Source organism: Lepidothrix coronata, unplaced genomic scaffold (assembly GCF_001604755.1).
Source record: "Lepidothrix coronata isolate B3197 unplaced genomic scaffold, Lepidothrix_coronata-1.0 Scaffold176, whole genome shotgun sequence".
Classification (NCBI taxonomy): Eukaryota; Metazoa; Chordata; class Aves; order Passeriformes; family Pipridae; genus Lepidothrix; species Lepidothrix coronata.
Window position 1 is genome coordinate 300,448 of NW_016690356.1, and position 24,780 is coordinate 325,227.

Sequence of the window (24,780 nt, forward strand, 5' to 3'; positions counted from 1 at the left end):
TGCTGGGGGGGGAAAAAAAACCACTGAGAAAAGGATAAGTTGCCAGTAAAAAATAAAGCTGTAAATGTAATTATTTCTTAATCGCTGTCCTTCAAGTTAAAAGTCCTTCATATTAAAAAAGTCAAGACCTCCACTGATTATCTCCAGGACAATGCAAAGCAGGACTTGCTTATACATATATCTATTTTAAACAGCAATTTTTCAAGGGATTTCCATTCCTGAAGGACAGCAATGCTGGGGGGAAAAGCTCTGAGAAAAGGACAAGTTGCCAGTAACAAATAAATCTGTAATCACTGTCCTTCAAGCACCTATAATGTTAAAAAGTCAACACCTCCACTCTGGCCCCACTGATTATCTCCAGTACAATGCAAAGCAGGACTTGCTTACAAGATATATCTATTTTAAAGAGCAGTTTTTCAAGGGATTTCCATTACTGAAGGACAGCAACGCTGGGGGGAAAAAAAACACTGAGAAAAGGACAAGTTGCCAGTAAAAAATAAAGCTGTAAATGTAACTGTTTCTTAATCCCTGTAAATGCAATTATTGTAAATAATTATTGTAAATAATTACATTTACAATAAATGTAATTGTTTCTCAAGCCCTGTCCTTCAAGCATCTAATAATGTTGAAAAGTTTTGATTCCTCTAGCTGGATGTAAAACAAGTTATACACTGACAACATCCGAGCTGTGCCAGTCCTTAACTCTGGAAAACTTCCCTTCCCACTCCTTCCCTCCCTTTCTGCCATGCAGAACTAATCCACACAGGGATTAGTTCTGGGGAACATCTTCCCATTCCCTTTCCTTCCTTCTCCCATTGGAGCTGCGTGTCCTGGCTGGGATGGGGGAGCTGGGCTTTGCCTTCTATTAATTAACATCTTCATTTACACAGTCATTTGCTGCCTCCCAGTATGAATCAAACTGGTAGGACTTGTCAAGGGTTTCACTTCTTCGGGAAGTGAGAAAAACCCTTTGCAAGGCAGCGAAACCCCAAATGCCCCGTGAGCACCCAGTGCTGCCCTGCTGGGCACACCGAGCCAAATCAACCTCTGAACCTGGGTTTGATTGAAAAAATCGATTGAAAAATTCATCTTAGGGCTTGACAGTGTCTTGTTCATCATCAGAATCCTGCAGAATTTGGGATTCCCAAGAGATCCCAAGGCAGTGAAATGCCTGGAATCCATTGCCACAAGTGGCACTCTGTACAGAACCAGTAAATGCCCTTTACAAAACCATTACTCACACCCTGAGTATTTTTTAGTCAATCCCAAAAGATCAAACTTAAAGTAATACTTGATGGGTATCACTGGGACTAAACCAGTCCAGCACATGAGGCTTCTGCAATTCCCCAGCCACTGAAGGCCAAAGAACCCAACCAGAACTTGCATTTGCAGTCTCTGAAATCAAGTCCAAACACTCCCGTCCTCTCTAGTCCTTCAGACTGTGCAAAGCAGTCAAATACATTAATTTTTTTCACATTAATTCTTAAACCTGAAGTGCCAATTAGAAAGTGTGGTATCCTTAGTTTTAGCAAAACCATCCCAAAACTCCCATCCATCAGACCTCCAGCACCTGCAAGAGACGTCGTAGATCTCCTTGTAGGATTTCCCCACACTGAAACCATGTCATTTCAAAGCCCTAAATTAGATGATTCATGTATTTAATGAGGTTTGCACCCAAGCAGACTGAACTCAAACCTGCCACGGTTCTGCTCTGCTGAACCACAGCACCAGAGCTCAGGAACCTGGCTGCAAATCCTAGATAAGCCTTCCTTGCAGACTTCCACAAACCCTCTGGACGTACCAGGAATTCATTTTTTTAAGCCTGAATACCCTGAGAACTTTCTTCACACTTTTAACTGCAGGACTGTCACTGAGCTACTAACGAGAACAGACGAGGTATCTTAAGAAATTGAGATTTCTTACAAGAATAAGGCATTTCATTACAGGCTGAAGTGTTGACAGCTGAAAGTGAAACAAATAGATTTGAAACATGGGGAAAAAAACCACTATTTATAACGCTTTACAAACATTTCTTCAACAGAGTGAGGAGTTACAGCTGAAGGGTTTAATGCTACCACCATTAAAAGTCACTTCCTGAGCAGCCAGAACCTCTCAGAGCTTCACTGTGTTCTTGTTTTGTGATAAACTCAAAGGCCCAGCTTGCAAAAAAACACAGAGGATTAAGAAATAATTGAGCCAACGGCGAAGCTCCTGCTACAGGTTGGATGTTTTCCATTTTTAAGGTAAAGGCAGGTTAGAAATGAGCCTACAGAAAGCAGGGTCCTGATTCCCAGACCAAAACAAACAAAATTCCCCTCATCTTCCCCACTCTGGCACATTCCTGACAGAGGAGACAAGAACAATTGTGTTTGCAATGTTCACTACAAAATCCATCCCTGAAAAAGCAGCACTAAAGCCTGGTGGGTTTATTACAGCTCCAGACTTTATTGGTAAACCTTTCTTCCTCATAAGAAACGGAATAAAAATAAATATAAAATACAGAGAGGGGCAAAATAAAGAGAGGCAATGGTTTAAAGAGAGGCAATGAATATAACAAAGAGAAAATATATAAAAATAAAGAGGAAATGCCTTAAAACAATACACACACACACACACACTTCCACAGGGCTTTGCCAGTGGATCGTGTCCATCAGGGGCACCGGGACACAGAGCCTGAGAAAACAGGGGAAAATCTCACAGGTTGCTGCAACATGAATGGGAAAATTCCTCTCCCCTCCTCCAACACCGTATTTTATTGGAGGACACAGCCCAGCTCTACCACAAGTGCCACTGCCCAAGCCCCTGGCACACTGGTACCCTCATCCTGGAACAGGCAGGACAATTCCAGCAGGGAAACAAACTGCATGCACAAAATAAGTGAAAAAGTTGCAATTTATATCTTTTTTTCCCTGTCACATCTCACCTCATCACAATTCCAACCCCTTGCTGGCTTAGTTGCAGCAGCAAAGCTGAAGGGCAAAGACACAAAGCCTTTTGCTTCAGGAAATCTTGCTTTTCTTCCCTGTTGCCTGAAGTAGTTGAGCAAAAAGATCATAGGCTCCTGCCAGGGACAAAACCCACCCCCAAAGAGTCTGACCCCAACAACAGCAAATCTCCACAGTGCAGTAACTGCCCCCACCTCTGGCTGCTTATCAGAATTGGCAAAATGTTTGGAGTTTGCTTTCCTACAGGAAATAAAGTAACAAAACAACAAGAAAAAGCTGAATTAAAGAGAAATAAAAGGATATACCCAGCTCCCAAGGACTGAGTGCAGGATAATCTCACACACTGCAATGCCAGTTATGGTAGACAGTAAATACCTGATCCTCCAAACATCACTAGTGCACAAAAACTGATGCCACTGAGCTGCAAAAAGGTTGAGCTCTTTGCCACTTGCCCAACTGGGGTGTGAAAAACACAGGAGAGCAAACCAGTTCCAGGTCCAACAAATCCCAGCACCAAACACACGAGGTGCTCTGCTGACGTTGTGCTTTTTGGTACCTGTCACACCCAGGGAAGACCCAAAATTCAAAGAGAGGGCGAGGACAGTGGGAAGATGGTTCAAAGTGTAAAAGAGATGAACAAGCCTCACAAAAACCCGACTTATCTCAGGTTAGCAGCGACTTTCTGTTTTGTGTAAACACCTTCCTGGGGTGTAGAAGGCAACTCTGATCTCCAGACACACAGCTGACATTTCCTACTCGACAGCACAACTCCAACACGTGTTCTCTGCAAAAGGAATTAGTCATGGCATTGCTGGATCCTTATCCATGCTCCCCCTCCAACCCTCCCTCACCCAAGGCCTGAGACTACACTCCATCCACCCCACCCCTCCCAAACCCAGCTGGGCATTCCACTGCCATAGGACAAGGCACATAATGAGGCAGGAGGTCCATGGAACCACAGAGGATGGTTTATTTGCCCACTTCCCAGTTGCCTGTTTCCAATCCATGCCGCTTTTCCGGGCTGTGTCATCCCAACCATTCGATGTCATTCATGCTCCTGATGAATCCCCTGATTTCTGCATGGTGAGGAAACATTCTCAAGCAGCTCACCTGGAAACAAGGACTGTTTCCTGGAAACAAGGAGTATCTCCTGCTCTACACCTACCTCAGATAACTAATAAGGTTTGGAAGAAAACGGCTTAAGTCCAAAAGTGATCCACGAGCAGCATCCAACGTCATTGTCCTACTTCCCTCCATCCATAGGAAAGGGATGTTCCACCTACAGCCCTTCCAAAGAAGTCAGAACACTTTTTAAAAGCTTAAAGATATGAAAATTGTTTAAGGTAAGAATCATTTACTTTGGTTTTCTCTGCAAGGGCAACAGCAGAGATGAAATCTCTTTTCAGTTCAGTTGTTCCAACCATCAAGGACAGACGCCCAGGCTGGGCTGATTCCTGACTGGAGAAGTCCAGCAGGTCAGAGCCAAGAAAATTGCTTTCAAGAACTGGATCTTGTCTCACTGACCTATGAAGGTTGAGAATTAAGTTTAAAAATAAAAAAATATAAGTGTTGTTGCCTCTGGGTAAGAAATTCCTTCACTGACCCTGTGCCTGGGCACATGATTTGGGGATGGGCACTAAAAAAGCAGGATTCAAGACAGGGAACTTCAGTTCTAGACTGGAAAACACACAGAGGCTTCAACACTGGCTGGAAATGCAGGAAGAGGAGCTGCAAGTCCTGCTACTCCAGAAAGGATCAGATACAGGCTATCTGTGAGATCCAACACCACCCCCAGTGAACCTGCACCCTTCTTCCCATTTTTGGAAGGGAGGGACTTGTCTGAGGGGGAAAAAACGGGCAGCAGGCAGTATTTATTATTTTTTTTAATAAACTGAGCAGTGGTCACAGTTTGATGCACAAGATGATGTTTTCAAAGCCCTTTCATCCATCTGTGGCAGCACCAAGAGCCCCAACAGCTTGAGGAGTTCTTGGAAAGTGTGTTTCTCCTCCTCCACTAATCAGCCCCACGATCTACCTGGAGAATCCAAGTTATTTCTGGATGTTTATGATAACTAGAAGCTGTGAATAAGCTCCAAAACACATTCAAAAGATGTGCCAGCACAACAAGAAGCATCTGGCTTGGTACCACACCGCATTCAGTGCCTAAAGCAACACAACAGGTCCTCCCCAATTCTCCAACCATTAACAAGGAAGCTAAAGGGGAAAAAAAGAAAAGGAAAAGAAAAAAAAAATCACTCAAATACCAGTCAAAAGATGGAAGAAAAGAGTAAGTAAAAAGAGAAAGAAGAAACTCAATGGGAGGTCACTCATTTACAAGCAGTAATTTCAGAGTGACAGTAAATTTCTGTTATTAGAAACAGAGTGATTAGTTTAGTGATCTTTTAGTAATTAAGAATCATTATTACAGAAGAGAGCAGGCACTGCAGCAAGTTCCTTCCTGGGTGGAGGGCAACACAAGTGGAAATTTCCCCCCTTATGAAAAAAAGGAAACTGCCATTCCAGGAATTCCACAATGCACTTCCAAAAGACAGGTAAAAAAAAAGAAAAATCATCAAAATTGTCCTTGTTTCTAATAAAAGCAAGTAGGAAGCATTAGATGAGAATGGAAATGGTTCTGAATTGATCTCAGTAAACCTCCAACACCCAGCTGTAAAAATACAGCTCCTGCACGTATGAGCAGCCTTTTTAATCCCTGATATCAATTTTCCAGAGGAGGAAGCTATATCTGAGCTAGGGGAGCTCTCTGCTCTTCCACAGAATAAACTCCTGGCCATTTAAGGTTTGTGAAAACGGGAAATCGTGAAGGTCAAAATATTCCTGTCTTTTATGAAGCCACATTGCCCAGCCTTAAATCCTACCTGCAAGACTCCCACAAAGGAAGCCTGAGTGGAGGCTGAACCATAAAAACTGCCACCAACCTCCCGAAATTCTGCACGAGGGAGTGAAACAACCCCAATTCCTGGAAGCTCCAGGGAGCCCCCGATGACAGGCTGGGACTTCCTGCGTTTGTCCAAGGCAACCAAAACACCCCCGGGCTGAAGGGCCTGTAATTCAAACCAGAGGGGAGGCAAAGGCACAGCACAACACTCATAAATATGCAACATCCCACAGCCTTTAAGGAGGCTGCTGGTTTTCCTAATGAAAAGCTCATCTGTCTCCTGGAGGTGCTGGGAAGCAGGACAGAGCTGAAGGAGCAGGTACAAATATTATTTGCCTTTTATTGCACACATAAGATCAAGTATTTCTTAATCAAAGAGACCTTTCTCTGTTGACACAGTTTATCATAAAGAACACGCTGCAACTGGATGAGCAAATCTATACATTGGTCCAGCTGGCAGTAAGAGCAGATTTAAAACCATTAAGAATGAGTCAGCAAAATGAGGAACTGATACTGGAAATGCCAAAACAGAGCTGCTGGTGGTGTCTCCACTGAGCTGGGCTTCCTTAAGCTCAAGCTCTGTATTCATGATTTGCACCAAGTAATGTATTCCCTGCCAGGCCAGCCCAAAAATCACCCCAAAGCTGGAGCCACCCGGGGTTATTTACCTTCGCCTGCTCACAAACAAAGTATTTCCTTGGAATTACATGGTTGTGTTTCTGTTCACAGAAATGTTATGACCCTCGAATGATGAAGCTCTTTTCCAGCCTCAGTGGTTTTATGATTCTCAGATTCCAGTCTCTGCCAACACTAAAAATCTCTGTCAGGGAAGAAATCCCAAAAACTGTAGGTTTTTTTAGCTCAGTCTGAAGCTTCTGGGCAGGAGCTCCTGTCTTTTCCCACCACAATCCTTCTGTATTCAACTCATGTAACCACTTACCAACTGTACCATAACCCCTGAAATTGGAATTCCACAGGAAACTCGTCCAAGGAACATTTTCTTACCTGCCTTTGGCAAATACCAGTTGCTTATATCTGTTGTGCTGGTAAAACGTGACTGCCCCCAAATTCAGTAAGTTTTAGGAAGGTCAGAGCAATGTTCATACCTAAACAATAAATAGATTTAATACTAATACATTTAAGCTCTGAATTCCAGCCCACAGTCCAGAGCCCACCAGTGACACCACCAAGTTGTCTGTCACTGGTTTTAAGAAAACCCACAGTGATAAAAGCCACAAAACTCAGTGAAGAGTGACAGGATATTGCAAAAGCAAATAGAAAGGCAGCTCCAGCCCCCTGAACTGGCTGCTGCTAACAACAGGCAGAGTTTGGAATTTTTAATATAATCCCCAAGTCTTAAAGGTTCTCTTATGCTTTTGGCAGATGCCTGTGGCATTCTGCTGTGGGAAACACCTTCTAAAAGCACTGACACATAGACCCTGGAGTATTAGGGCAGGGAATGGCCCTTCTGGACCTCCATCCCACCCCTTTCCCTGCCTCTGGAAGGGAGATTCAGCCAGACTGTGTGATCACACCCCCAAAATGCCAATTGGGTGCTCAAACACTTAAAGCTGTGACATTTTTTTGGTTTATGATGACTTAAACCCCACGTTGTGCCCTGGCTGCACGTTCCCACTGTGGGGGCAGAGCCATTGGGGCAGCTCAAACTGCAGGAGGGATTGGCTGGAGAAAATCTGCAAGCCTGGAGTCGTGTCTGAACAGTGTTTGATTTAAAGCAAAGGCACATTTTATCTTAATCCATGAGGAAAGTTTTACCGTTCTCGGGAGACTCTCCCCACCAGGTGAGCCAGATCATTACCCTGGCATTAAATAAGGCTGCTGACACAGTGGTAATCTCCATCTCTGCTCTTGGAGGCTCCAGGTTTTTTCAGCCACGCTCCAACCTAATTGTCCCTGGAGTATTTATCTTCCAGATGGGAATTGTTTTCCCAGAGCTCGCAGCATTTCCAGGACGAGTCGTTGCAGAAAGACCAGTTTAGACAATCTCTGGCTACAAACCCAGGAGCCTCTCAAAGAGCAAACAGCTCCCACCTCAGGCTAAGAGGGAACAAGATTATTTCCAGCTCTTTGGGAGGGGGTCATGGCCAGACAAATTTACTTTTTATTAAGAATGTTCTTCCCCTTTACTGAGCCTTTGAGGCTGACAGGAGAGCCAGTTCCTATGGAATAAGCTGCAGTGGAGCCTGAGCCAGGCACAGACACAACCAAAAGAGCTTCTAAACACCCCCTGTCCTGTTAGAATCTGACAAATCACAAAATATAACAACTTCTACAGCATTCAAGAACAGTCTGAAAGATTGTCCCTTTGCATAAAACAAGGAAAAAGACAGAGGACCAGGAAGTCTCAGCTTCTGGAAGCCACACGGGAGGTCACAAACACATATTTATTTCCCCTCCCTCAGTGATTTAAAACAAATAAAACGTATGTTTTAAAATATACAACTAACACAAAATAAATTTTAACATAAACTGACCAATCCGGGATCTACAGACAGAGAATCTATAAAATGAGGATCCCTTCAGCCATCACTTTCCAGCAGAACAGCAGAGAAAGAAGCTGCAGTTGCTTTCTGAATATCTCACATACCTGCATGAAGCACATGGAGCTTTTGTGGGTCAATTTTGCAGGAAAAGCTGGAGAAGAATGTACCTGGAATTCCATGAATGTACTTGCATTGCAACATGGATAAAGAGGCTTCCAGGAGCAGCTTCCAGAGCCTCTCAGCAGCAAGTCCCACATTCCTCCATGCAGGGTTTTTGAAATCTCTGCTGCACCAACAGACATTAGTATTTTGCATGTGTTACTCAGCTGCAGCATCACTTCATTTAAATAAATTATTGCCATAAAAGATGCATATTTTCCTCCAAAATTTAAAGAAAATATCTTTATTTCTTGCAAATATTCCCCCCGTGCCCTAAGTTACCACCCAGTGGTGAAGAGTTAGTTAAGCACTAAAACTTTGCTATTAATGAGCTCCAAATGAGATAACACTTCTGAATATGAGATCACATAGTCAAATATATCCAAACTATCCACTTTTTTTCCCCTCATTTGTCCCATTTTCTGGGATGCAGCACAGGAGACAGATTACATCATCCCTGACTATTATTCTGGTATCTCAAAAAGTTTTAATTAAGAATCATATTAAAGTTGGATCCTGACTTGCAAAGTACTGAACAGCAGGGTGAAACCAGTACATAATTGAATCTCATTTCCCTGAAAAGTAACCAATCCCTGTGCTGATGCCCCAAGAGAGGGAAAACTGGAATTATCAGCTCACAATTCACACTTAAAAAAAAAATAAAATTTAAACTCAAATGACACGGGATAAAATTAATGTTTTCTTTTAGAGTTTGGAGCAAAATTCCCTTCTGAGAAATGTATTCCCAGGCTTTGTGAACTGGTGGTAACTCAGGGCCATCTCACAGGATGCACCAGGATGTTTGGTTGGGCTTTTATCTGGAACCACAGGAATAGAGAAAAGCCTCCAATAATTGCTCCTAATATCTAGAACACAACTGGGGAGGGAGGAAGGGAGGAAGGATGGGAGAACAGGAAAATCAGGAGATAAGACAAAACAGCAGGTATAGGAAATAATAATTTATCATTAAAAGATATCCTTTTCCAAAGGAAATAAATCTGCTGACAACAAATACCTATGAAATACACTGGCCAAATATCCTATTCCCTTCTCATACTGGTCCACTGAGAATAATAATTTATTACTCCTAACAATTAGTCTTAATTATCACAGAAATAAGCAGTGGAGCCAAAAATCCCCACTGTGTCAATAAGCTGAAAAAAAACATTCAATCAAGCAATCAGACTGGCATCTGCACAGCCTTTTTAAAAAAAAAAAAAAACAAACCTAAAAAATAAAGAAAAAGAAAAGGAAAAGCTAATCATTCTGCACAGCATCTCTATTTCATAAGGTCTTCACACCCATGGATAGAGATTACACCAGGAAAACAAGGTACACACTTCTTTTTAAGTAGTCATAAGTCTTTTCAAGTAAGTCATCGAGATAACATCTTAAACAATAAGAAATTTTCTTTTTATATTCCATTTCTCACCTATGTAAATAAAGAATTTGCACATCTGAAATGGTTTTCCACCATACAGTTGGTGTAAGAAGAATTACTGCCCCTTTATATTTTACAGGTGAACCAATAGGTTTTTAGGCACCAGCACCAAGAGACAGCATTCCCATGTCTGCAGGACTCTGGAATGATTTATTCCCAGAATATCAGAGATAATCCCAGATTTTTCTGAGCTGGAAGGGACCCACAAGGATCGCTGAGCCTACACAGGACCATCCCCAAGAGCCACACCACGTGCCCCAGAGTTATTATTTACATCCCATATTGACACTGATCGGTTCTAAAGCGCCAGAATACATTTTATTCTCAATCAGCAGCTGGATAAAACAAGTGCTGGGACGTCAGTGGGAGTGCAGGTGGAAATGCTGGCAGGCAGGAGTTGGTGTCCCAGCGAAAAGCTCAGCCCCGTTCCCAGCGAGGCGGCTCCGGGATGCCGGGTCAGTCAGTTAATGAGACACGGATGACTTCTTTGGCTGCTGCTCCCGGCAGTAAAGAATCAGTGAGACTGTCAGGAATCACTTGGATTTCAGTCCAAGTACCGGCACAGCTTGGAAGGAGAGCGACGGGGGCACGGCCTGAATGCGAGCCCTGGGAAGGCGCCTGAAGGAGGCAGCGGCACAAAGAAAGGGAAAGCAGGAAGTGCAGGGTTTCATATCTCCCCCAACGACCGGGCTCTTCCCACCACGGAAAAATGCAAAAAGATGACAGAATAATGGGGGAGGAAGCAGAACCTTCCTGCTTTTCTTCAGCTTTCAATGAGGATAAAGAAAACAGTTTCAAACCACGACGTGCAGCCAGAGGCGGGCTGGGAAGATGCATCTCAGGCAAGGCCTAAACTCTGGACAAAGCTGATCCAAACCCCTCCAAATTCGGGCTACTCTGTCCTTCCATCTTCCAGAGCTTGTCCATGCCAGAAAACGGCATTTTTCTATGTATTAGCTGCAGTGTTACCTATAGGCTCAAGCATGCAGTGAGTTAGAAAGCTATATATATATTCCCTGTGCAATATTTTCCTGGCCCACATATAGCACAGACAAAGCTTATTTCCCCATTTTCCCAGTCACTCTGGCACTTGTTAAGGACAGACACTAAGGACACTTGCTCAGTGGGAAGATATTTCTTTTCCCAGTGCCCTCAACCCGACACCCTGTGCCCCTCCCCTTCAGACACCTCATCCTTCAGACACAATTTCTCTTACAATCAGAGTAAGACTGAATCCAATTCACCATTCCCACAATAACCCCTGCCCTGCATGGAAACAAACTGCTCCATGGAATGAGGGGGTTTATAAGCCAAGTTTCAGCCACACCTATGATTTAAAAATACATGAAAACCATTGCAAGTAAACTCCAAGAACGATCCTGGATTTAACTTGGCTTCAGCCACAAGGACAGCCAGGACTGAAGGAGCTGCCCAAGAAAACTTTGATTGCAAAGTTCAGACTTCCAGGGTGATCCCGAGGAAGAGAGAACAGCAGCACTGACTGCTCCTACACCACTCCCTCAGTTTTCCAAGCCTTCCATGAGCTGCCTCCCCCCAGTTCCCCCCCAGCTCTCCAGGCAGAGGGAGGATGCTGCTCCAGTCAGTGCTCCTTTTCATCTTTACTGCCCAAACTCTTGCCCCACCTCATTAATGCACTCATCCAAATCCCACCCTGAATAGGAATTTGCATATACACAAGCCTTTGGCAGCTCATTAATGTCCTTTGAATGACTCTCACATGTTCATGAATTTATACTCTGCCTGTCCTTGGTACCTACACAGGCCAAAGGCACAGGGGTGGGGGGATTATTTAGGGGCTCACAACAAAATAAAGCATTTCCTGGGTTTCTAAAGCCTAGAACTTTAGTGTGAAGCGTCTTCACCTTTGTGCCTCCTAAATTCACACTAGATAACAACACACAGCTTCCACTTCCAGGTACGGATGTTGCTTCCCAACATTGCTCAGCCTCTGTGTCAAAAGCAAACAACAGTGATATTGGGGGGAAAAAACAAAAATAAAGGCTTCAAGACATCAGAGCCCAAGCAATGAAGGAGTCAGGGCAGTTAATCAACTCTTATTTAGCTCAAGCCCTTTACCAAACCATAGGAAAAACAAAGGCACATTTTACAAAAGTTTTCTAGTCAACTGAAGATAGGAAACAAGTTCCAACACATCCCTGCTTCCCCTTCAAACAGCTTGGCACCACCTCAGAGTCCTCCATGTGTTTAAAAACAACAGCCCAGCACAGGTCAAAGGCAATCTGCACGCCCAGGCTACACACACGAGTGTTCTGACAGCAGGAAGAACTTCCTAAAAAAATAAAACCAGGCCACGGATCCTCAGCTGCTTTTCAAAGTTCTTCTGTTACCAGGGTGGCTGAGCTGTTCCAAGAGCAAACAACAGGGGAAGGTCATGTGTGGAGTTCTGGGCTGGCACAGCTTAACCTGTTCCTTGACATCCCAGGAAACCAAGGGATCAGCAGGATGACAAAGCTGCTGCTGGTGGGACCCGGTGTAAGGATGGAGGAAAAGTGGGAGAGCTCAGGGATGGAGCAGCTCAATGGACACAACCCAAGTGATGGCTCTGGGAAAAGCTGAGCAGCCAGACCCAGCCTTCCACACACAGGGATGGCTCTGGTGACCTTTGCCACCCTGGGGCAACTCCTGGGCTCCAGATAAACACACCTCTGAAAACATGGGCTCAGCAGCAAACATGCACATCCTTGGGGGAAATCATTAGGAAGGGAACAGGGAGCAAAGAAGAAATCAGGACACACTGTATAAATCCCTGCTTCACCCAGGTCTCCAAGTGCATTGCTTTTGGTGGCCTCATCTTAAAAAAAAAAATATATATATATACACCTACACATTAGAAGTGGAATGTTCACAGAAGGAAGGCACAAGTTCACCAGGATTTCCCCAATGAAGAAATAGCAAAAGCTAAGACTTTTCAACCTAAAAATGGAGGACATGGGGACAAATGTGACACAATCTATAAACCAGGACAGAACAAGGAGAGCAGACAGGGATCAACTTTTCAGTCTCCTCCATTCCACAGCAGTGACCCGGGGATGAAGCTGGGTGGAACCAGGCTCAGAGGAAAACGAGCAGGGTCCTCACTCAGCAAAGAGCAGCACGAAATTCCCTCCCCAGATACTGTGAATGAAACAAGTTTATAAAGGTTCAAGAGAAATCTGGGCAGGCACTTGGAAAATAGATTTCTTCTGCCTCATCCAGCTGGTAGCTCCCTTTGGATCCAAAGGACTGAGCTCCAAGTGGCTGGAGACCAGGGCACTGCTGCAGGGAGGTGACAGTTATTCCCCACACTTTGCCCTGTTGTTGCTTTTCCCTCCTCACTCTTTTCTGGAAGCTGTACCAGGGATGGACCCTTGGTCTGAACCACTACAGCTACTTTGACATTCTTAAGAATCACTTTATAACACGTTTATTTTTAGCCATTTCCTCAGAAACCCAAGTGACATCGTCAAGAGCCTTGAATAAAAATGTCACTTCTCAACTACAAGAGTCAAATTTTAACACCGAAGAGGTAAGAGCAGAAATGAACTGAACGAAGAGCTGGGTGTGCACCCTTTAGAAAAATATTATCTAAAATCCTTGCAATTCAAACCAACAACAGTCCTGATACTTGATTTTAAAAAAAATGTGAAGCCCTGCCACGGAGTGGCCTCAGCAGATTCAGAGATGAGATACTGTTAAATCAACAAGGAACCCACCAAAAAGAACAGCTCGGTTTGTGTCCCACATTTTCCATCCTGGTGCTGCACATTTATAGGTGCACTCTCAGCTCCATCCATAGCCTGGGCAGAGCTGCTCCAACAGCTTTTCCAATAAGCTGAAAACCTACACAAATGCTTGGACTGCTGCAAAGGCTCTTATTTTGCACCAGGGAAACAAGATACAACATCTGCACGAAAGTGAGATCACTTTGTCAGGGGAGTCTCGAGAAACAACATGAGGAATGAATGCATCAGAAAACATTCTCATCCACACAACTTTTTACAACACACTCCTGTGGTTTGGATTACAGATTTTACCTGACCCAAACACATTATCCCTACTGTATTTGGCTGCTGCTTTTCTAAAAAAAATAATAGCGAGCTGCCTTTCTGCTAGAGAGCCAAACAAACCATCTATATTCTATTTTTCGTGCTAATGAATCATTTTTCAGTTGGAAAGATGAACAGGGCAGCTTTATAAACTCCAGGCCCTGCTCTACCAGTAGGGGAGGGGAACATCTTGCAGAAGGCACTGAGTGAAGGTGAGCAAAAAGTTCCAACTCTGAAGACTCTCTTTGGATTCTCTGCAGCAAATCTGTCCACGTGGCTGGACAGTGAAGGTCTCTCACCTGCTCACACAGCAAGAGGAGATGCTCTTCCAAAGACAAAGAGTAGAATAGAGACCTGGTTTTTACTGGGTATAAACCCAGCTTAGAAAAACCTCTAATCTCAGCTCTGCCCACCACAAACCCCTGAGAACATTTATCCCATGTCTGCACACTCCAATGGCTGTGCCCACAAAAGCTGCACCAAAAGGTGCTGCAGCCAAGCAAGAAGGAGACTGAGCTCAGTTTTCCATCTGCTTTATAAGCATATATTTAATGGGAGGGAGAGGTTGGTAGCCCAGTTTCCAAAATGGACAAGAATCCTATGGATCCTCCTGGTGAGGAGCTGCCCACCTACTGCCTGTCCCCTTCTCCTCCCAGAAGGTTCACTGCTTATGAATTCAATTTTTTGAAGCAATTTGCACCTTAGTGGACAGTCACAGGAACTACTCACGCACATTGCTGAGGCTGTTAAGGATTTCCAAATACACCTCCACTAGCAGAAACCCTCAGGAGTAAAACCTCATGGAACCATCGGCCCAAATCCCATTCCCAAACAAGCTGCTGGTATCTTATTGCCAAAGATGTGAGGTACAGCAAGAGGCTAACTAAGGGAACAGGGCTAACTCAGCCTGGGGAAAAGAAGGCTTTGGAGGAGCCTCGTGGCAACCTTCCAGTGTGTAAAGGAGGTCATCAAGGAAACAGAGCCATGACCTTCACACCAGCACACAGCAGAAGGATGGGAGACAACAGGCACAAGATGAAATAAGAGGTTTAGAATGGATTCCAAAAAAAAAAAAAAAACAACACAACCCTGTTTTCACCCTGAGAACAGTTAAGCAGTGAAGAGGTTGCCCACAGGGCTGGTGTCATCTCCATCCTCAGAGGTTTCACACACCAGACTGGATAAAGTCCTGAGTAACCTGTTCTGACCTCAGAGCTGATCCTGCTTCCAGCAGGAGCTTGGAGTGGAGATTTCCCACGCTCCCTTCCAGCCCAAATTACCAAATGATCTATGGTCGGGATCAAGGGAGCAAGTAGGTGTCAAACTGAAAGTAACACCAAGGAAAGCCAACAGGAGGCTCCTCCTGAACTCTGGTTTGAAGAACTGAGCATGAAAAGCATTCTTAGGATACACTATAAACAGGGCACAGGGAAGGAAATATCTCCCGAGACAGAGGGATGCAGCTCAGTTCACTGTGGAAAAGCTGCTGGCTGTGTGGCAGCCTCGAAGCAGGGACAGACTAAAATGCTCCCTTCCCCTCCCAGCCTCAGATATCCTTCTAGGATGGAAACCGGCACCTGGAGCGTTCCCTCAGCCCAGGCAGGGCTGGCAGGAGCAGGAGGCAGAGCTCACCCATGTGTCCAGAAGGCTCGTTCCCATTTCTGAACAAATCCAGGGAAGTCCAGCCCCGGTCCATGCCCAGTGATGCACATGGAGTGACCAGCACTTATCTCCCCGTCCCCTGTGCTGAATAAACTTTCACATGCCCAGGGAGCCTCTGCTCTGCTGCACAGCCCAGGGCTCTATTCTTACCAAGCAATGGCTTTAAAAGGCTCCTTTTCCTCCTCCATTAATTATCATGCCACTTCCTATATAAATCTCTTGTATATCATCTCCTATAGACATAAAGGTCAAGCTTAGGTTGCCCTCTGCTCTCATTGTATACTGGCTTTTCATTTCTTTGTTTCACATGGCCCAGACAAGGCCATAATACCCACCCTCTGCTCACTCCTGCTCTGCCCTGGCCCTGGGATGCAAAGCTCAGAGCCCTCCACTATTCCTTGTGTTTGCCAAGGGACACAACAGACAACAGAGACATCCACAGCCATCCCTAATCCCAAAAGGAGAACAAGATTAAGCAAATTGCTGACAAACTCCTGGATCAATACAGCTGCACCAGCCACAGGAGCCTCAGCAAAACAGGGAGAGAAGAAATGACAACCCAAAGGTTTGTGGCACAGCACAGGGAGAATAATTTACTGTTACCTGGTTTTAATGTGGTTCTGGCTGCCACTGAAAATTTGGAAGATCAGAACAAAGCCAGATAAAAGTGACATCTCCTGGCCCCATCCTCAACTCCAGATACTCTCAAGGGTTTAATACCTTCGAGTTTTTCTTGTAACCCCAAAGTTTTGAATTTGCTTTGAAATAGCCACATTTTATAGCAGTGACCACACATTCAAAATGGTTTTGACAGCACTGAGCAAAATTACAGAAATGAGTACTCTCATTTCTCCTGCTCCTTTCTCCTGCTCACCCCTCCTCCCTAGCAAAAAAACCCTACTTTTAAGAATAGCATTTGTTTTCATGACCAGATTACTACTGAAGGTACTATGTGCCATTTCTGCATGATAAAATCCAATCACCTTCACTTTAAAAAGCCCAAACCAGCACTCCTGGCTTTTACTGGTCTACACAGAGCTGGAATAGTGACAGAGCAATGAGACATTCGATACCTGAGCTCCAACAAGGGGGTTCCAAACTCCAGGTGCCCGACCTCATGTCACAGGAGTCCCCCAAACTCTGCATTTCCCCCTTTCTCCCCCCTCAAGAACAGGACAAACATTTCTCTGTGATTCTTGCAGGCACAATTCTGTGACCAGAGGTGAAGGGGGACAGCACAGGTTGAGGCAGCTGGGCTGCACGAGACCCCCAAGGTATTTACTGACCAGTTTTTAACGTGAAAACTCGTCTTTTCATCCTTCCCTGAAATCCTGGCTGTCAGAAGGCACTAACTGCTTTTTATGGAGGGTGACAAGGCTGAGCTTTTCACCAGAAGGGCACCTGCAACATCCTTCAGCAAAGCAGAAATTTGTAGAGGGGAAGCACAGCAGCAAAAATAACCAGACAGCTCTGAGACCACCTCAGGACTGGAGGGGGAATTCTCACCTTGCAGAGCCAAAGGGCCAAACACCAAGAAGAGCAAAGTCATAAGAGACCCAATCCATTTCCTAGCCACCAATCCTCTGGGATTTGAGTGATCCAAAAAGTAACCCTTTCAAAACGTTGATTCACAGCAAGCAAGGGATTGCTGCTCCAAATTCAGCATCAGCAGAGCCCAGGGAAGGCCATGGCAATGGAGCCACCAGCTGCCACTCACTCTGAGCACCAGGACAAACAGGGATTCCAGGAGATGCCCCAGGAAGGCACCAGGGAGGCACTCAGAAGGTGGGAGAGGCCTGGGGGTATCTCAGAACAATCACAGGGAGCACTCAAGTCTCAAGTGTGTGGAAGTTCTGCTTGGCTTTTCACTGTAATGGCACTAAAGAGGGAAGTGAGGAGAGTTGACTTCTCGGAGAACAGATTACAGGAACTCCAATCCTCCCTGCCAGAGACATTAGTGACAGGTCTGCACTTATCTCTGTGCCCTGTGTGAATGCAGGTCAGGCCATAAACCATTGAAACCAGAGCAGTGGCTGCATCCCTATAAATAACTTCAATATTTGAAGGTATCTGAACTGTCCACACCCTGTTCCATGGGATGCTTTTAACTATCTGTCTTGGGTGTCTGAGCCAGAAACTGAGTCCTGAGCACTCACCCTCCCGAGGGGAATATTTCCTCATGGAATAAAGCTAAAGCAGATGCATCTTCTACCTGCCTCTTACCTTCCCAGCCCTGTAACTGTAATTTTTAAAGCAAAAGAAAAATGAATTGTAAACCCATGAAAAATATCAAGTATAGTGGGTATGGTTCTTACCCCTTCCTTCCTTCTCACGAGTGGCAGCAAATAAGAATTTCCCTTGCACAGAACCACAAACCCCTCCAGGATGGCCCCCAGTGCTGGGGAGGGTTTCTCCACAAGTGCAGTGACACTGTATTTCCGTGTGCACAACAGGCAATCTGGGTTTTATTGGCCATAAAGAAGGGTTATGGATTGGGGCTCTGACAGTTAAGTGGTGATGCACAGCTGCCAGTGTTATTCCTCTGGTGTCTGCAGTCCCAGTGGTAAAGACCAAAGGCTAAAAAAAATGATACCTGGACCAAAATACAGTTAAGAATACAATGATGCTGCCACACACCAAATTACTGCATGAAACCACCCTAATCCAGGGACTCAGATAACAATGAAAAGTAGATTATATTTACTTTAATCACAGAAACAAGCAACCACAGCAACTTGTAAAAGGATTAAGCAAATACAGCTCGTAATACAGAGGAGTAAAATTCTAACTGAACACCGAAATAGGTAGATTGTGCTTATTAGCACTGAGGATGCAGTTCCAGAGATCCACTTGTCTCTATTATCACCCCCACCTAAAAGCTGTGCCACCAACCTGTCCCCCTCAAAAACTGCCTCCCTGCACTCAGGGGAGGGGTGTTTCCCAACTGGATATTTCTGACTGGTTTGTTTTCCTCCCCATTGTGTGGAAAGGCTTTTATGAATTTTCATTCAAACTCTTGGCTCACTTTTTTTTTTTTTTTTTTTAAGTATAAATTGTGTCTAACAAGAAACACACCAGGGATCTCTTCAATCCCCAAAGGCACTTTCTTAAAAGGAGAGAGAACAAAGGAGAAAACCTCCCAGCATGTGCTTTCCAAACCAGCTCCTTAGGACAGTATCAAGAATGACAATACTCGAACATAAGCTTTTCTTTCTCCTTCTTTGATCCATGTATAATTGAATTGATTATTGCAAACTGTGTAATGATTTCCAAAAGACTTGAGTGCAAGGCAAAGATCACAACAATCTAATAACCAATTTAAAGAGATGTAAGAAATATTGAAGGAAAGATTTAATCACTCAAGTATACTCCTTCCAATTAGAAAGAGCTTTAAATAGCTTACCTTGAGATAAATTAGAGTCTGTGTGCAATTATACAGGAATAGTAATTAAGATCAGGAAAATTCACATATGCCTCAGCCTATGGAGTTATGGAGAACTCCACAGACTTTCCAGTTACCTTATTTCAGCAGCAGAAATGAAAACATACTGGTTCAATTTATCCAACCCTTCCAGAGTACCAAAGAATTCAGTAACCTCACAAGTCTGGGATCTGCAGAGTATGTTTGATCTTATCTGATTATTTTTTTTTTCCAATGGGACAAACAGTCCCAAATGGGGCAAAAGACTGAAATATTCTTGATTATGGTGAGATAATACATTACAAAAAAAAAAAAAAAGGCTATTTCACGATTTAAAGCTCCAGGAAAAGTTATGGCAAGTAAGACTGACCACTGCTCTTCTGGAGGGAGCAAGAACTTTAATTTGCCTGTGGCAATACCATGGTATCACATTCCCCAATTTACACGTGCAGTGCTACCCACAGGTCTTTACATGGGAAGGCAGCAAAGTTTTAGAAACTTGCCTAAGTTTTCCTGACATACTTTTTCTGGCAAGGCAAGCGAGGCACTGCACAACCATTACATTTGATTTTAGTTTTAAAGGTCACTAAAGCTGAAATCAATGCCATTTGCTAATTAATCCGAAGAGAAATGAAAATAATTAAAGGAATTCACTGGTCATTCTTCAAACAGCAGAGTCTTAATCACAAAGCTTCCCTTAGGTACCTTTAAACTTGGAAAGAGAGAATTTAAAAAGAATTTTCGGGGGATTTACTCCTGCTCAGAAAACACCCACTGCCCCCAAGGACGATGTCACAGCTTTCCATTAGCCACGTTTTTCCAAGGAGCACTCACCTCATCCAGTACCTCCTAACTGAGCTGTGCTGCTCCTGGAAAACCACCCTGTGACAGCTACGACCCAAAGCAGGAATTTTTCGTGCCCCCTTGTCTTCCCCTCTCCTTCCTGACACAGAAGGATCCACCCACACACCTTCTTTCCTTGTAAAAAAAAAAATGTACTGAAGTCTCCAAAGTATAAACTCGTGAAGTAACTATTTTTTCTTACATCAAGCCCCCAAAACTAGAGGAAAACCCCAAGTTTTCACAGAATGCAGTGGGATCCTTCAGTGCCAGCCTGCAAGTGCCACTACCCTGAGCAGAAAAGTGAAAATGAAAATAAAACAGTCACCTTGGCATTTATTCTCCAAGCTCCTGAGGCAGCAACAGTAAGTTTAGGAAAAATTAATTTTAAAAGTTGTGATTTCTTCCTACCAGTTCTCAATAAGGAAGCTCTAGAGAAGGATCAAGACAGAGGTCTGGGATGAGGAGCAGACACAGAAACAGCTCTGTGAAAGATCCACCTGTGAAGCTGCAGGGAAAGAGGAAAGGACAGGCCCCCCCAGCCTGATGGACCACAGGCTTCAAGTTTCAAAGCTCCCAAGATCTATAAATTGTCAATTTTCACAGCCAAATCCTGCCTTTCAGCCCCGTCCCTTGACCTGTCATCTTAACACACACCCAAAAAAAAATCACTTTATTCCTTCTCTCTCCTCTCCTTTAACTCCATTTCAGTGAGTGTTGCTAATAAAGGCATCACATAAAGCCCATCTGGCTGCTGTGCACCCAAACCCCTCAGAGCTGGCTACCAAAGCACACTATTCCATTCGCCACGCTAAGACTGACAGAACTTTAATGTTGGAACCACATCCCAACCTTTTATCTCCTTATGTGGGAAGCACATTTTGAAAAGAAAAAGGACTTAAGGACAACACAGCTCAAGCAACACAATATGGTCTGAAAACACCCAGAAAAACCAAGGCCAGAGGAGGATTTAAAGAAGGATCTGAGGGTCCTGAAGTTGGACACGCTCCAGGTTTTATACTTCTTTACCTCCTGACAGCTCCTTAAGCATCTAGAAATGAAAGTGCCCAATACCTTTGATACGCAGAGAACTGAGACCTACTGAATCTCCAGGGAAAAACAAAGTATTTCCATAGTCATACCTTACACATCCCGCAGTTTGTTACACTTTTAACACACTTCTGATTTTACATATGTAACATAAACCCGGTTTTGTGCCTTTCACTGAATTAACTTTAAAGCAGGAGACAGGAGCCCTCCTGGTGAATAACGACCCTGTGACAACTGCGATCAAACTCCCAAACTTCTGCCAGGCTGCCGGGCGTGCAGGGCAGGGTTTGCAGCCCCACGCCCGGCACCGAAGCGATGGCAAAGTTTGGGGAAGGGAGGGGAACGCTTTTCCTTGGATTTTTGTGCGTGTGTCCACAGAGGACGCCCCGCCAGCCGCTGCGACGGTTCCTCAAACTCCCTGATGGATAACTGAAGTGATTACTGCGAAGTGCGTGACGACTTCCCAAAGGCCAAGGGGTGGAAGGCGAAGCTCGCGGGGGCTGCTCCCTGTGCCGAGCCCCCCAAAAAACCCACCCGGGCCGCACCGGGGGAGCTCCAACTCGGCTGCGGGGCGGCCGGAGCGCCCCGTTTCCATGCGTTTCGCAGGATGACAGGGACCGGCGCCAGCTCAGCCCCGCCGAACTCCTCCACCTCTGCCCGTGACGCGCTTCATCCCGCGGGGAGGGCGGCGAGCGGGGCCGCCCGGCGCGGTGCCCGCGCTGTCACCGCCGCACTCCCCGCAAACTTCGCGGGGAGCCCGAGGGCTCCTTCCCCCGCCCGCCCGCCCCGGCAGCGGCCGCGCTGCCCAGCGCCGGCACCCCCCGGGAGCTCGGCGGGGCCGCCGCCCTCCCCGCGCAGCCCGCCCGGCGCGGCCCGACCCGGCGGGCGCGGAGCGGGGCCCCCGCGCTGCCCCGGCGGAGCGCGGCCGGCGAAGGGGGGGCGGCCAGGGGAAGGAAGGCAGCTCCGCGCTGCGCCGCCCGCCAGCGTTCCCCCCGTCCCTCCGCCCCCGCTGCCGGCGGCCGCCCCGCCGCGCCCGCCCCAGCGGGACCCGCGGCCGCCCCGGCCCGTCCCGGCCGCGGCCGCGGCGGCTCCGCGGGGGGACCCGGAGCTGCGCTTTACCTTTAGTTCCGCACTGTCCGCCATCTTGCGAGGCCGCGCGCAGGCGCAGTGAACCCCGCCGGGACACCGCCCCCCCCCCTCCGCCGCCCCGCCCGCTCCCGGCGCGCAGCGTTTGAATCGCGGCGCCATTTTGTGCCTCCTTCTCGGGCGGGGGGTCCCCCCCTGGTCCCCACCGCCGGTCCCCGCGCCCCTCAGCAGCGACCCTCGGCCCACAGCCCCGATCCCTCCGCGGGGCCCCCCAAGCCGCCCCGGTGGCCCCGCGTTGCCGCCGCCGCCCTGCCCGCAAAGTTTCCCCCCTTCCAGCGCGGCCCCCGCGGGTCGCTCCGTGAGGGGAGCGGGCGGCGCCCCCTGCGGGACCCGCGCCCCGGGACACCCCGGAGCGCCGGAGGGGAGCGGTGGGTCCCCGTCGCTGTAGTAAATAAATGAAGTTGATTAAAATCGGAATTTGCGGCTCTGCTTCCTGCTACATAATCCGCGGGTTTAAGTGGTTTAAGAGTGGAACAGCACGGGACGGGGCTGGGGTCCCTCAGCGGCGGTGAGGAACCCTCAGGCTCCTGGTCTGCACAAGCAGAGAGTGATAAGTTTTATAAATAATAAGTCTTATTCCCCTGGGCTTCTGCAGAAAAGTTCAGGGAATCATCACGAGCTTGCCCGGGTTTTCCTCTTACAGAGGAACAGCAATACAGGTGTTCTTGGGAGGCCTAAGGAGTTGGAGCAGAGCCTTGAGGTGCAAACTTGACCATTTCATGTCATTTTCGAGTAAAATGTGGGTTACTCCAACAGCAGACCAGGTAATACAGGGGGAAATATATATCAAAAATGCTGCCTGGCAAGATGACAGCATCGGTTGTGAATTGGGCAGATTAAATACTAATATTTAAGTCACTTTGGCTTCGTTCATCTTCTTTTTATCTATGTGTCACTCTATAAATACAGATCATCATGAGACTCTTCACTCGGCCTTCACCTTGGTGCATAGAAGAGAAAAAAAGAAACGAAATTTCCTACTTCTCCATAGCTTCCATAAAATCCATCTCCACATTCAGAAAGCATTTAGGTTACGTGCATTGCAAGACAAAAAAAAAAAAAAATCCCCCAACATTAATGTCTCCACTCTACAGATTAAAGTGTGTTTTGGGGCCACCCAGGGAACGTGTGGTGAGGAGATTACCACTCCTGGTTATTACTGAGTTATAATTTATCCCATGTGACCTGAGGAGTTGCCCACGATTTAAAATTAGGTAGTTTGCATTGAGGGAAGAATGGGAGAGTGGTGTCAAATGTCTTTCTAGGAAATAGGTTTTTGATATCATCCTCTTTATTCATAAGAATATATACATATATATGAATGAATGTATGTGTATGTGTATATATATATGAAGTCCTGATTCTCTGACCAAAGAGAACAACTCCTATGTCTTTCCAAACATTCCATTCCCAAGCATTTCTCCCAGAAATATTCTCCAGCTTGGCCTCCAGAAGGCAGACAGAAAATCCAGGTGACTCCTCGCTGGGACCCCTCTTTCATCTCCAGGCCATGCCTACACCCCACTTTTATTGCAGATATCCAAATATCCGCTGTTCTCACGGATTTCTTTGGCGTTCAGCATATCAAATGAAGCATTCAGGAAATGAGGAGCAATTAGAAGAGGCTGATAAGTGACACTCCGATACTCCAGCTTAATCCTGCGTGTAATGAAGACTTATCAGAGTGTCTCAAAGGCTGGTTTGGGGAGGGGGCAGGGCGAGATATCTAAAAAAATAAAAGTCAGATGACTCCCCAGAACGCCCACGGGTGCCATAATTAGCTGCTGTATTTCAGTGGTCTGAACCAGCCCAGTTTGGAACCCTTCCTTTGAAATGATCCAATATGTTTAATAATTATGATCTAACGTGATCGGTGAGCTTGTGTCTCATCTCAAGAATTCGGCAGAAATGGTCTCTAATTGTATAAAGACAAATCCTTTTTGATTTCAATTACTTTTTTCTCCCCTGAATGAGGCTGCTGCGCAGCAAACAGTTTTTTCCTCTGCTTCTTCACTTCCTACCAAATTCAGTGGGATGTGGACATGTGCTTAAAGTGTTTTGCTAAATCATGGCATAGCACTATCAAACTTGACACGTGGCCATAAACCACAGTGTCCTCTTTCAAAACCTGCTTTAAATAAAACAGGCTGAGAATGTCTTCAGCTACATTAAAATGAGGAAGAGAACTAAAGCAGAGGATACCAAAAATTTGGTTTAAAATGCTTCACCCTAACTACTGTCAGGGTTTTTACAGACAAAGCTCATACAGGCCCCTTATTTTTCAGTTTGGACTTTTTGATAGTCAGTTGTTTTTAAAAGCAGGATATGCTTTAGGATGAAGAAGGAACTTAATGAGAAAAACAATCTGTGCTTCTATATTTAGACTATTATTTACATGTAATGAAATTTTGTTCCTCTCTGCTCCTGAATCTCAGATGATGGTTTATTGCCAAGAAAAGACTTTGTCAACACACAGTGATTTTCAAAGGTGCTCCCAGTTGTTCCAGCTCTGGCTGTGATGGCAACACTCAGATCTGTCAGGATTCTGTCTTAATTTAAAAAGGACATACCTGGGGTGCAACTGGAGAAGGTAAAAATACCCCCAAACAGTCTTCCAGTTTTCTTGTTTCTGAGCTAAAACTCCAA

At 45.6% G+C, this 24,780-nt stretch overlaps 1 protein-coding gene across 2 annotated transcripts in view; it reads right to left on the bottom strand.

Moving 5' to 3' along the window:
* The window catches only part of PIAS1 (protein inhibitor of activated STAT 1), a 58,650-nt gene extending 36,511 nt beyond the window's left edge, over nucleotides 1–22,139 (bottom strand). For both annotated transcript variants that reach the window (XM_017830270.1, XM_017830269.1), the window contains exon 1: nucleotides 22,108–22,139. In XM_017830270.1, coding sequence (XP_017685759.1) covers nucleotides 22,108–22,131 — 24 coding nt within the window. In that variant the 5' untranslated portion in view covers nucleotides 22,132–22,139. The remainder of the gene's footprint in view (nucleotides 1–22,107) is intronic.
* Between the last annotated feature and the right edge of the window lie 2,641 nt (nucleotides 22,140–24,780).